Source organism: Vulpes lagopus, chromosome 7, assembly GCF_018345385.1.
Source record: "Vulpes lagopus strain Blue_001 chromosome 7, ASM1834538v1, whole genome shotgun sequence".
Lineage (NCBI taxonomy): Eukaryota > Metazoa > Chordata > Mammalia > Carnivora > Canidae > Vulpes > Vulpes lagopus.
This window is the reverse complement of record NC_054830.1, coordinates 38,915,411-38,927,450: the sequence shown is the minus strand read 5'-3', so window position 1 is coordinate 38,927,450 and position 12,040 is coordinate 38,915,411. Positions and strand designations below refer to the sequence as shown.

At 40.0% G+C, this 12,040-nt stretch overlaps 1 protein-coding gene across 1 annotated transcript in view; it reads left to right on the top strand.

The window, feature by feature from the left end:
• Window positions 1–1,722: 1,722 nt before the first annotated feature.
• Window positions 1,723–12,040, top strand: part of SHQ1 (SHQ1, H/ACA ribonucleoprotein assembly factor) — a 101,010-nt gene continuing 90,692 nt past the window's right edge. The window contains exons 1-4 of the mRNA XM_041764089.1: window positions 1,723–1,928; window positions 6,725–6,789; window positions 9,372–9,494; window positions 10,282–10,442. Of these exons, the coding sequence (XP_041620023.1) occupies window positions 1,786–1,928; window positions 6,725–6,789; window positions 9,372–9,494; window positions 10,282–10,442 (492 nt within the window). The 5' untranslated portion in view covers window positions 1,723–1,785. The remainder of the gene's footprint in view (window positions 1,929–6,724; window positions 6,790–9,371; window positions 9,495–10,281; window positions 10,443–12,040) is intronic.

The following is a 12,040-nucleotide window of genomic DNA, read 5'->3' as shown; positions in this document are numbered from 1 at the left end:
GCAGGAAGGCTTAGACTCAGAATGTGGAACAGTTGGGTAGGTGGTAATATTGGAGGGAGGAAACTATAGTATTTTAGAGTCGCGGGCCCAGTTGGGTTTCAATTCCCATGGCACCAGGCACCACTTACAGCAGTGTGTTCCTGTGTGAGCGCTGGGGATATAGATTGCCTGCTTCAAAGAGCAGTCAGAAGGGATAAAGGGGATCATTATAAAGGATTTGACACAGTGCTGGCACATGGTAAGTATCCAACTAATTCAATTGATCCTCCTGCTACCCAGGAAATAATATATATGTTTAAAGATTTTATTTATTAATGAGAAACACAGAGAGAGAGAGGCAGAGGTTGAGAAGCAGGCTTCATACAGGGAACCCAACGTGGGACTCGATCCCGGGTCTCCAAGACCACACCCTGGGCTGAAGGCGGCACTAAACCGCTGAGCCACCCGGGCTGCCCCGCTACCCAGGAAATAGATGAATATTTAAAGAGTATTCTTTCCATTGTTTCACACAGAGCCTCTTATTTTATGTTTATCAAGACTCCCAGAGTTAAGCAGAGTCGTTTTATTTTGAAATTTTTGTTTTACTTGCTCCTGCTGATGTTTTTCGGAGTCCTAATTAATTTTCAAGATTCGTAAAAATTGGAGGTCGAAAAGGCTTTTGGATTTATCTGGTCCACTCACTACCACAGAGATGACTCTCATCCCTTTTCCATTGACATTGAAAGCCGGGAGGTAAATACTGTTTCCCGATTACTCTAAGTTTCTGGTGGAATAACAGGAAACATAATGAGAGGAAGGCAGGCCAAGGGAATAGGTAGGGGGAAAAGGGAGATGAGTGGGACTAGCATTGGGAGACTATGAGGAGCATGGACTAAAGTGTATGGAGAAAAGTGAGAAAAAGCAAGAAGGGGTACAGAGGAACGGCAGCTTGTCAATGCAGGCACTAACAGGGTTGAAGAATCTGATGTTCTGGTAATTTTAAGATGCATGATTATAAGATATGGTGCTTAACCTCTCTGAGTCGTGTTCTTTGGCGTTCACAGTACAGAGTCAGGGAGGTTAGTGGGGTGGACACTCTGTGAACAAAAATAAACAAGGAATTCAGAAGGGGAGAGAAGTAGCAGAAAAAGAGAGGGAGAGGAAAAGGGAGGGAGAGAGAAACCGACAAAGACGGAAGGGGGAGGGAGAAAAGGGAATCGGTGACAAGGCAGGTGAGAGCTAAGGAAAACCACAGTAACGACAGGGCTGTGGCTCCTGCGGTGACCGCTTGCACACAGGGAGCGTTGACTGCTTGCCAGGTACGTCGTTAGGGCTTTACTTGCATAACTTCATGTTATTCTGACCTCTTCACCGGGCCAGTATTATCATCATTTAATACAAGAGTTATCTGAAGCATAGAGAGGTCTTGCAACTTCCCCAAGACCTTACAGCTGAGAAACGGCCGAGAAGGGATTCAAACACGCAGGTCTGCCTACCTGCAAAGCCAACAATGCCTGCCACGGATAATCTCTTAGGATCTCGAAACAGGCTTGGTGCATCGCAGGAGGACGCTTGTCCCCGCTTTTCCGAAGTTATGCCCCTTGGTCGCATTCCTGTGGTCCCATCCTCAAGCTCCACGCCCTCTCGCCGCTAGCAGCGTCTGGTCTCCATGGAGACCGGCGTGGGGCGGGACTTCCTGCCTCACGCAGGAGCACTTCCTTCTGGTGCCGGAAGCGCGCTCGCTGGCGGGTCGGCTGGGTGCCGGCGGCGTGGGTTGACTGGAGCGGCTGTGGCAGCGGAGTCGGCATGTTAACTCCTGCGTTCGACCTCAGCCAGGACCCGGCCTTCCTCACGGTCGCCATCCGCGTGCCCTACGCCCGGGTGTCGGAGTTCGACGTGTACTTCGAGGGGGTGGACTTCAGGTTCTACGCCAAGCCGTACTTTCTCAGGCGAGTTCCCGCTCTGGAAAAGCGCACACGTGGGGGGGGGGGGGGCGGTGAGGAGTTGACGGATTCACTCATTTTCTTCACCTTCGCCTCCGGTGCCTGCTTACCGAGCGAGGAGGACAGGGCGGGACGGCGTCCCTTGCCTTTTCCCGAGGTTTCCGCAGCATCTGGGACGCGCGCCCGCGGCGGCTCGTTCCCTCCTTAGACTTTGTTAAAAATCCCCAGCGGGGACTGTAAGGCGCGGCGTTGGGGCGTTGGGAGCCCTGGAGCCCGTGCAGCTTCGGTCGGGTCAGCCTGGTTCTCGCACCTCCCCCAGGAAGGTCGTACCGTCAGCCCTCGCCTGCTTGCTTTTTTTTTTTTTTTTTTTTTTGCATTTTTTTTTTCTTTGCATTTTTTTGCATTTTTTTTTCTTTGCATTTTTTTGCATTTTTCTCCTTTGCAGAACCATAGCAACCGTGGTAACAGCTAACCGCTCCCTCAAACGCCTGAAGCCACGCGGGCTAAGTGTATTGATGGGTATGCACCATCTCCTCCAATCTTGACCTCACTCCTTGGAAATGGGCGTTCCTATCAGCCTCTTTTTTACAGAGGACACCGCTGGAGTATTTTCTTCTAAAAAATGGCCCATCCCTTATCCTTCCCTTTTTCCTGCTTGGTAAAAATCCATTCTCTTAGTTTCTCCCTGCGACCTCTCCTTCCTGCCCATGTGCTTTCCTAATCAAAACTTCCTCTTGAGTCAAGAGGATCCAGTTTTGCTCCCTTTCCCTTAGGCCCCGACTTAGTCCACCTACTTGCATATATTGCACTTTTCTTGTTATTTATTTATTTATTTATTTATTTATTTATTTATTTATAAATGGGTTTTCAGTTTTGGGGATGTGGTGGTGTCTCATGTAGTTTACATTCTAGTAGGGAGAGAACAACAAACGGACAAGTAAACATGTAACTACAAAGTGTGTCAAGTGCTCCAAAGGGAGGTGGAGAGCACTGAGCATTTTAATTTTTATTTTGTTTAATTTTTTTTTTTTTTTAGCATTTTATTTTAGAAAATAAAAAGTAGGGGACACTTGGGTGGCTCAGTGGTTTGGTGTCTGCCTTTGGCCCAGGAGGTGATCCTGGGTGCCTGGATGGAGTCCCGGGTCGGGCTCCCTGCATGGACCCTGCCTCTCCCTCTGCCTGTGTCTCTGCCTCTCTCTTTCTCTCTCTCTCATGAATAAATAAATAAAATCTTTAAAAAAAACAAAAGAAAAGAAAAGAAAAGGGAGTCTATTTAAATACAAAGTGGCCAAAGAAAGACTTTCTGAAGAGGTGGTATTTAAGGTAAGACATGAAGAATGGGAAGAAGATGGTGTTGGTGGTAGCAGACATTTACTGAATGTTTTACTTCAGGTTAATACTTAAGGTGGGCGATCTCATTTGATTTTAGGACAGACAGTACTACGAGGTAGCTTCTGTTATTTACATATGTTGTAGATGAGGGATCAGAGGCCCTGAGAAAAGATCTTAAATGAGATTAGGAATGTAAAATAAAAAATACATTCACAGAAATTTCAAAGTAAAAACCACTTTGCTTATGTTTGGGAGTTTTGATGAAGACCAAATAAGAGGTTGTGTGTGAAACAGTTTAAAGAGTATTCTTCACATGAACTCATATGCTTGGGTAGCAGCAGGAGCTTGGGAATTAGGCACACCTGGGTCCTAGTACCGTAACAGTTCTGGGACTTAGGGCAAGTTATTCAGTCTCAGTTTCCTAATCTGTAAAATGGGACTAATACTAGGGATCCTAAAGAGTGGATTTGAAGATTGAGATAATGCATGCATAGTTTTTATTACCAGGCAATCAGTTGTTCAGTAGACAGTAGATATTTATTATGAGGGCCTACTGTTCCGGTCTTCTCTTGCCGCATAACCAATCAAACTTAATGTTGCAAAACAACAATTATTTAACTCGCTTGTTCTGGTTGTGTGTCAGGAACAGGTAAGGGCTTGGCTGGGCTGTTTTGACTTGAGATTTTTAATTCACTTGTAGTCATATTGTGGCTGGACCTGGAACGGCAAGGGCCAGAGCTGGTGGCTGGGGGAGGGCATCTCCTTTTGTGTAGTCTCAGGACCTTACTGTGTGAGGTCTTTGCATGGTCTAGTTTGTGCCTCCTTTGGGGAGGCGGAAGCTGAAGGTTTCATAGCCAAGTATTGCGGGGGGCGGGGGCGGGCAAGGCAGGTTCATGTCACCATTTGTGACCTAATCTCAGAAATCGCATTGTCAATTCTGCTGTATTATATTGGTTAAAACAGTTCCAAAATTAAAAAAAAAAAAATAATTTTAATTCTAGTATATTTAATACACTGTGTTATATTAGTTTTAGGTTTACAATATAGTAATTCAACAATTCTATACATTACTCAGTGCTCATTACCTATTTCATCTATCCCTCCCACTCACCTCCCCTCTGGTAACCATCAGTTTGTTCTCTACAGTTAAGAGTTTGTTCTTTAGGGGCCCTGAGTGGCTCAGACAGTTGGTTGGGCATCTCTTGATTTGGGCTTATGTCATGATCCTGGGGTCCTGGGATGGAGCCCTAAGTTGGGCTCCCTGCTCTGTGGGGATTCAGCTTGTCTCCCTCTCCCCCGCCCCCACCTTGTGCTTGCTCTCTTGCTTGTCCTTTATCTCTCTCAAATAAATAAATCTTAAAAAAAAATAAAATCTTTTAAAAAAGTCTGTTCTTTGGTTTCTCTCTTTTCCCTCCTTTGTTTTGTTTCTTAAATTTCACATGTGAGTGAAACGCGGTATTTTGTCTTCATCTGACTTATTTCGCTTAGCATTATACTCTGGATCTGTTCATGTTGTTTCATGTGGTAAGATTTTATTCTTTTCTATGGCTGAGTAATATTCCTCTGTGTGTGTGTGTGTGTGTGTGTGTGTGTGTGTGTGTGTGTGTGTATAACATCTTCTTAATCCATTCATTTATCGATGGACACTTGCAAGCTCACTCAGTTTTAAGGGGAGAGGACATATATGCCACAGTTGGGAGGAGTGATATGAGACAGGCCATCTTTGAAAATACAGTTCATTGCAGTATACCAGAGGTGAATAAAACCTCGCTTCTCTCCCTAAGGAATTTAGAGTCTAGTAGGGGTGGTAGGTCTGTGAACAAATATAGTTTCACTATTATGCAGTAAGAATTTATACTTACAAAGAGTTTAGGAAAAGGAAGTTGGTAATAATAGCTTACATTTTTTTAATGCTTACCTGTTTCACTAGCCACTAAGCCCCTTGCATTTTCCTTTCCTTCTCACAGTGACCCTGGGATACATTCTGTTGGTTTTCCTTTTAACAGATGAGGAATATGAGCTTTGAAGCTAATTGTACAAAGAAAGAGAGGTGGTAAATGGCAGAGCTGAGATTCAACTCAGATTCTGATTGTAAATTTAGTGTTTGTTACCATTATAACAAGCACAAACTGACTCCTTATGTTGGGCTTAGAAGGTATTTTGGTTTGGAAGATGCATTATAGCTCCAGAAACTATTAAGATCAAAGGTAACTAGGTTGTGAAGCCCTGTACCTTTGGGACCTGCCAAGTTTTGAGGAGGAGGAGGAGGAGGAGGAGAGAATAGGAAGCAAAAGGAAAAGGGGGATATAGGAGGAAAGGAGCCTAATATTTTACTTTGGAATAGAATGGGAGCTGGTCTGATACATGGTACCAATGAGTTTGAATTATTTAGTTGGTGTTAGGGAGCTGTAGAAGTTTTTTCAATAGGAAAGTGATGGTCTGGTTTCTGTTTTAGAAAAGTTCTTTTGGGGGATCCCTGGGTGGCGCAGCGGTTTGGCGCCTGCCTTTGGCCCAGGGCGCGATCCTGGAGACCCCGGATCGAGTCCCACGTCGGGCTCCCGGTGCATGGAGCCTGCTTCTCCCTCTGCCTGTGTCTCTGCCTCTCTCTCTATCTCTCTGTGACTATCATAAATAAAAAAAAAAAAAAAAAAGAAAAGTTCTTTTGGAGCCTTAGTGGAAGGCTGACTGAATCAGAGTAAAACTGGGCACAGGGAAATCAGTTCACTTCCTTTAATATGAAAGAGGGGGAAAATCTCTGTATAGTAATAATGAGACTTGAGAAAAACTTTTGCTTTTTTTTTCTTAAGTAGTAATTTGCCCAAAATAAATAATTGATTTGTTGTTTCTTAATTGTTTTCCATTTTAAAAATTCTTTTTAGTGGGGTGGGAGTCAGTGAATACACCTTGTTTGAGCCCCTGTGTGTCAGGCATCAGGTATATTAATGTCTCTTATTCATTAGGAAGACAAAAGTGTTGTAACAATAGTGGTAACCAATATTTATTGTGACTTTTCTTTTTTAAGTATCACTTTTTTTTTCAGTATTGCTTTTATTGGTGACTATGGAGTATTCAAACAGAAAAATGAGTCACCTGTGATTTCTCATTTCTCAGCTAGGAAAAAAAAATGTAAGTTATTTAGTTTGTAAAATGTTAAAGAAATGCTGGGGAATTGCCTTTTAAAATGGTTGATAGAGGGGATCTCGTGGTGGTTCAGTGGTTTAGCACCTGCCTTTGGCCCAGGGCATGATCCTGGAGTCCTGGGATTGAGTCCTGCATCAGGCTCCTGTATGGAGCCTGCTTCTCCCTGCCTTTCTGTCTCTTTCTGTGTCTCTCATGAATAAATTAATAAAATATTTAAAAATAAATAAAATGGTTGATAGATTTCAGAGGTAAATGTATATTATCACTGATGGTCATTTATTATACTTTGTGCTTTTAGTACTTTATGAAACCTTATATTAAATTTGCAGATTGACCCTTCCTGGAAGAGTTGTGGAAAATGGAAGTGAACAAGGATCCTATGATGCAGATAAAGGTATTGCTTTTTGAATTTTGTTTATTCTTTAGATTCTTCATGTTAGCATAACTACGTCGTAATCCTTCAAGATTCGATGGGGACCTTTAGATGTTTTGCAAGTGCAGTCTGTCCTGGTCACATGTTATTGTTTCTTAACAAGCCTAGTGCCTATTATTCGTGGATTTCTTAATAGGTATAATTTTCTCAGTCCTTTCAAGTGCTTTACAGTTTTTAAAGTTGTTTACTGTTTCTTTTTTCTAGAAGTTTATTTTCTACTTCCCCTACTTTTAGTAAGCATTTACAAGTCAGATTATATGAAGTGATTACAAAAGATGTGGGTGATTTTTATAAGCCCTGAATGGAATTTTTCTTATGTGCTTTCAAACTTAAAACCTAATAACGCGTAGGTGGGAGAGAAACTGTCCAGAAGTGGCATTAAAGGCTGACTGAATTTTCTTTTCATGATTGATAAACCCTTCATTTTATCTAGCCTTGAAACCATTTATTTTCCTTTTGTAGAAGCCACTGGATTTTCCTTTATCTGTGGATGTGGAAAAAGAACATATACTCGTGTAATTTATTAAGTGAATGTTTATTGACCTTAGTAAACTAGGGTAAGGGAGGAAGGATGGCATGAAGTAGTTAAATGACAAAGTTATAACCTATAACACAATGTAATTACTATGATAATGAAATATAATGAAACTGCCTTTCTAGGTAGTAAATCTGGTTTTAATTGCAGATAAGTTATATATTGAAACAAATTTATTAAAATTTAAAAGTACCCAGGAGCTTAGGAAGGTTGTGTATGTGGAAGTATTTGGGTTAACTGATATACACTTGACCCTTAAATAACATGGGTTTGAACTGTGCAGGTCCACTTATATGCAGATTTTTTCAATAAATACCGTATCATACCGAAAATGAATTTTCACTTCCCTATGATTTTCTTAATAGCATTTTCTTTCTTTTTCTTTTATTATTTTATTTAAATTCAATTAATCAACATATAGTATATCATTAGTTTCATATGTAGAGTTCAGTGATTCATCAGTTGCATATAATACCCAGTGCTTATTACATCACATGCCCTCCTTAATGTCCATCACCCAGTTACCTCCATTCCCCCCCAACTCCCCTCCAGCGACCCCCCAGTTTGTTTCCTATGATTAAGAGTCTCTTATGGTTTGTCTCCCTCTCTGTTTTCATCTTATTTTATTATTTCCTCTCTTCCTCTATGCTCCTCTGTTTTGTTTCTTAAATTCCACAAATGAGTGAGGCCATATGATAATTGTCTTTCTCTGATTGACGTATTTTGCTTAGCATAATACCCTCTACTTCCATCCAGTTCATTGCAAATGGTAAGGTTTCAATTTTTTGATGGGTGAGTAATACTCCATTGTATATATACCACATCTTTATCCATTCATCTGTTGATAGACATGTGGGCTCTTTCCATAGTTAGGCTGTTGTGGGGATTGCTGCTGTAAACACAGGGGTGCAGGTGCCCTTTTGGATCAGTATTTTTGTATCTTTTAGATAAATACCTAGTAGTGCAGTTCCTGGGTCATAGGGTAGTTCTATTTTTAACTTCTTGAGGAACCTTCATACTGTTTTCCAGAGTGGCTGCACCAGCTTGCATTCCCAACAGTGTAAGAGGGTTCCTCTTTCTCCATATCCTTGTCGACATCTGTTGTTTCCAGAGTTGTTAATTTTGCCATTCTGATTGGTGTGAGGTAATATCTCACCTTTTCTCTTTATTGTAATAGGAATGCAGTATGTAATACATATAACATACAAAGTATGTGTTAATCAATTGTGTTATTGATAAGACTTCCAGTCAACAGTAGGCTATCAGATGTTAACTTTTTGGTGAGTCAAAGTTATACACAAATTTCTGACTGTACAGGGAGTCAGGCCTTAAGCCCCATGTTGTTCAAGGGTCAACCGTATTGGAGTATGGTTAAGTACAATGAAAAGAGTTAAATATTTTAAAATTCAGAGTAGCAGATAATGTAAGTTCATGAGGGGAGCCTAGATGAAGTTGATAAGCCCAATCAGGGAAAGAAAAGAAGTACATACAATTTGAGTATTCCTTAGACTTTGGAGTTATGTCTCTTGAGATAGCAGAGAACTTTATTAAGCTATAATTGCTTTAAGATTTTGTGTGTTTTTGAAACTACTGCTATTCATTGGATTAGATATCCTGATTTTTTTTCTCTTCTAGTCCAGAAATAAATCTTTTAAGTAGCTACGGGTTAATTCTAAGCTGCTACCTTCTCAGGCCATTGAGTTTTAGAGATTTTTGACTTGGACTTTTAATATTATCAATAGGTTAAGAGGATACTGTATAAGACTAAAGCATTCTGCAGCTTTAGCAGATTAATTTCTTATAGAGATGATAGCTGAATCAGTGATTCTGAAAAGCCTTACTTGAGCCTTTTTCTGTCCTGGTTTTTGTTCACTAAGTATATAATGGCATAATTTTGAAGCCCCATGAAATAGAATTATAATTTACTAAGATACATATTTCTTAGATGTATTTGTGAAGTCTTTGAATTTTTTAATAGAGCTAAGCTTAAAATGAATTTATCTTTAAGGAATTTTTACCATTCGATTGCCCAAAGAAACTCCTGGCCAGCATTTTGAGGGGCTGAACATGTTAACTGCTCTTCTGGCACCAAGAAAATCCAGGACTGCAAAACCACTTGTGGAAGAAATAGGTATGTTTATTGTAGTTAAGAAGAAATACAGGTTTTAAAAAAAAGAAAAAGAAATACAGGTTAATACAATATTTGGAATGCTGTATGTTTCTAGGGGAAGAAGGATAAAGCAAATAGGAAATCAGAGAAAAATCCTTAAGGTGACAAGGTAAGGATATCACATGAAAATGCAAAAAATAGTTCATTTGGTAACATATAATTTAAAGACAAGAAGAACTTTATCAAACCCATATGTCAGTCACGTTTTTGGACCATTCAAAACAGCATCTCTGTCTTTTGCAAAATAATGGCCTCATGAGCTTAGATTGAAAGTTTATAATCCAATGAATTACAAAAAAGAAACACCACCTAGTCAGGAAATGAAACATTTCCAATACCCTGGAATCTTACCCTGAACCACCTCCTGGTCACTTCTCCCTCCCTTCTCTCCATGTTACCATTAGCCTCTATTTTGCCTGTTTGAATTGTGTATATAATTCAGACGGTATGTATGCTTTTTTGTCTGGGTTCTTTCACTTAATATTTTTGTGGGATTTATCCATCTATAGCTCAGGTTTGTTTGCTTTCATTGCATTTATCATTTATACATCCTACTACTGATGGGCCTTTGGGTCATCCTTATTTTTATTTTTAACTTTTTGACTATTAAAAATAGTGGGGCTACACATATTCTTCTATGTCCCTTTTGGTGCACATGGGAAGACATTTTTTTTCCCCTATACTTTTTCTTCCCCAAGTTGTACCCGGGAAATCTAATACTTGAACAATTAATATTTAACACATTCAGGTGCATCTGAGGTTTCTGAGGGAGGAGTAGAAGAGGAGGATGAAGAGTTTGACTGGGAAATTGAACAGTCCCCCTATGAAGAGGCATCAGAAAGTGCTCTGAATCCGCAGTACCACTATGGCTTTGGAAACTTAAGATCTGGAGTGTTTCAGCGGTTGCAGGTGTGGTCTTTATAAAACACCTTGGTTTTACCATCTGGATATTTTAAGTTCATTTCTGCTCCTACTGGGAGGTTTTTATGAAGATTGTAGGAGATGACGTATTTAAAGCACAAATCCCAGCTTTTTGTATGTAGCAATGACCCAGATGTTTGTTCCTTTCCATTGCTTTGGCTGTTCTGCCCAGTTATACTGTGCTTACAGATGTCAGATGTCCTGTTACTTTCTTTTTTCTCCACTTCATTCAGTATTCTAGACATGAAGTTTCCAAAATACAAAACGGAACTCCTCTCTCCTCATACTTCTTGGCAATCTTTGTTTTATACTTCTGAAAAATGAAAATTATTACATGATGTCTCTTCTGTTTTATAAATATAAATGAGACCAAATGTTCCCGGTGGGAGTGAGTTTGTGTCTTTTGATCAAATTGTTTAGTTCTTGGTGTACAGTAGGCACTTTTGTCTATTTACTCTTGGTAGTGGGGATTGAATGTAATCTCTTGTTAAAACCCGATCATTTGTCAGACTAAAAAGGAATGACATCACTCTCTTCCGCAAAACACATAGGAAATGCTACTTTATTTTAGGCTATGTGGGGAGAATGAAATGGAGAGGAGAGATTTTGAACTATTTTGTCACTATGTTGTTTTACAGGAAATGCATCCTAGAACGTTATATAATGAAAGTGTTTGTGAGCCATTAACTTGGGTTTTTCATTTCTTTTTTTAAGTGAAAGAAACCACAACAACAGCCTTTTTTTTTTTTTTTTTTTAATTCCCCTGCCTGGGGGGAGGATGTTGAATCTGTTCAGAGTGTGGTTTATTGTAGTAAGACATATTTGAATCTACTCAGGAGTGGTTTACCTATGTTTTAATCCCACTTCTACGTTATTTAAATTTAGGATGATAGGCCACTTATTTGACTACAAACAAGTTTTGTCTCCTCTTTGTCAAATAGAGATAAATTTGCTCACCGACTTTGAAAGACCATTTAGAAAACTTAAGGAGACATTGTGAAAACTCTTTGAAAAAAAAAAGTAGGATGCTAGAAAGACTTCTGCCCTTGAAAAATATTAAATGCTCTTGAGACTCCTTAAAGGGAGAAAAATTGGAATTTACTTAAGCAAATAATGCCAATTAATTACCTTCAAAATGCTTTTTTGCTGAATTACAGTCTCTCTGGGTTCTCTCTCCCTAATCGCGTTGGTTGGTCATCTCTGAGGTAGTAAGAATAGAGTCAGTTTTGTCTACAGCAGAAACTACAGCAAGTGGACCTAAAGTTGTTTAGCCAAGAGCGACTCTGTGGTCAGTCAGTTCTGGGCTTACCTGTTTGGAGCTCTAAATGAATGCTAATTCAAGTCACACAGGCTAAGTACAGATTGTACATTCAGATGGAATATAATTTCTGAGGCCAGGGAACTTGATTTCTTGCCACTGCCGTTGAGGAAAGGTCCTTTCAAGGGATTTCTGCCAATTTGATGCGAAGCTGCCAGACACTGTAGTGTGATCCTAGACCAAGTCCTTTAAGTCACAGCTTCTTGCATCTGTTGAAATGTTCAATTAGTAACTTCGGTTTATTTAAAAAAAATTATTTTGGGATATT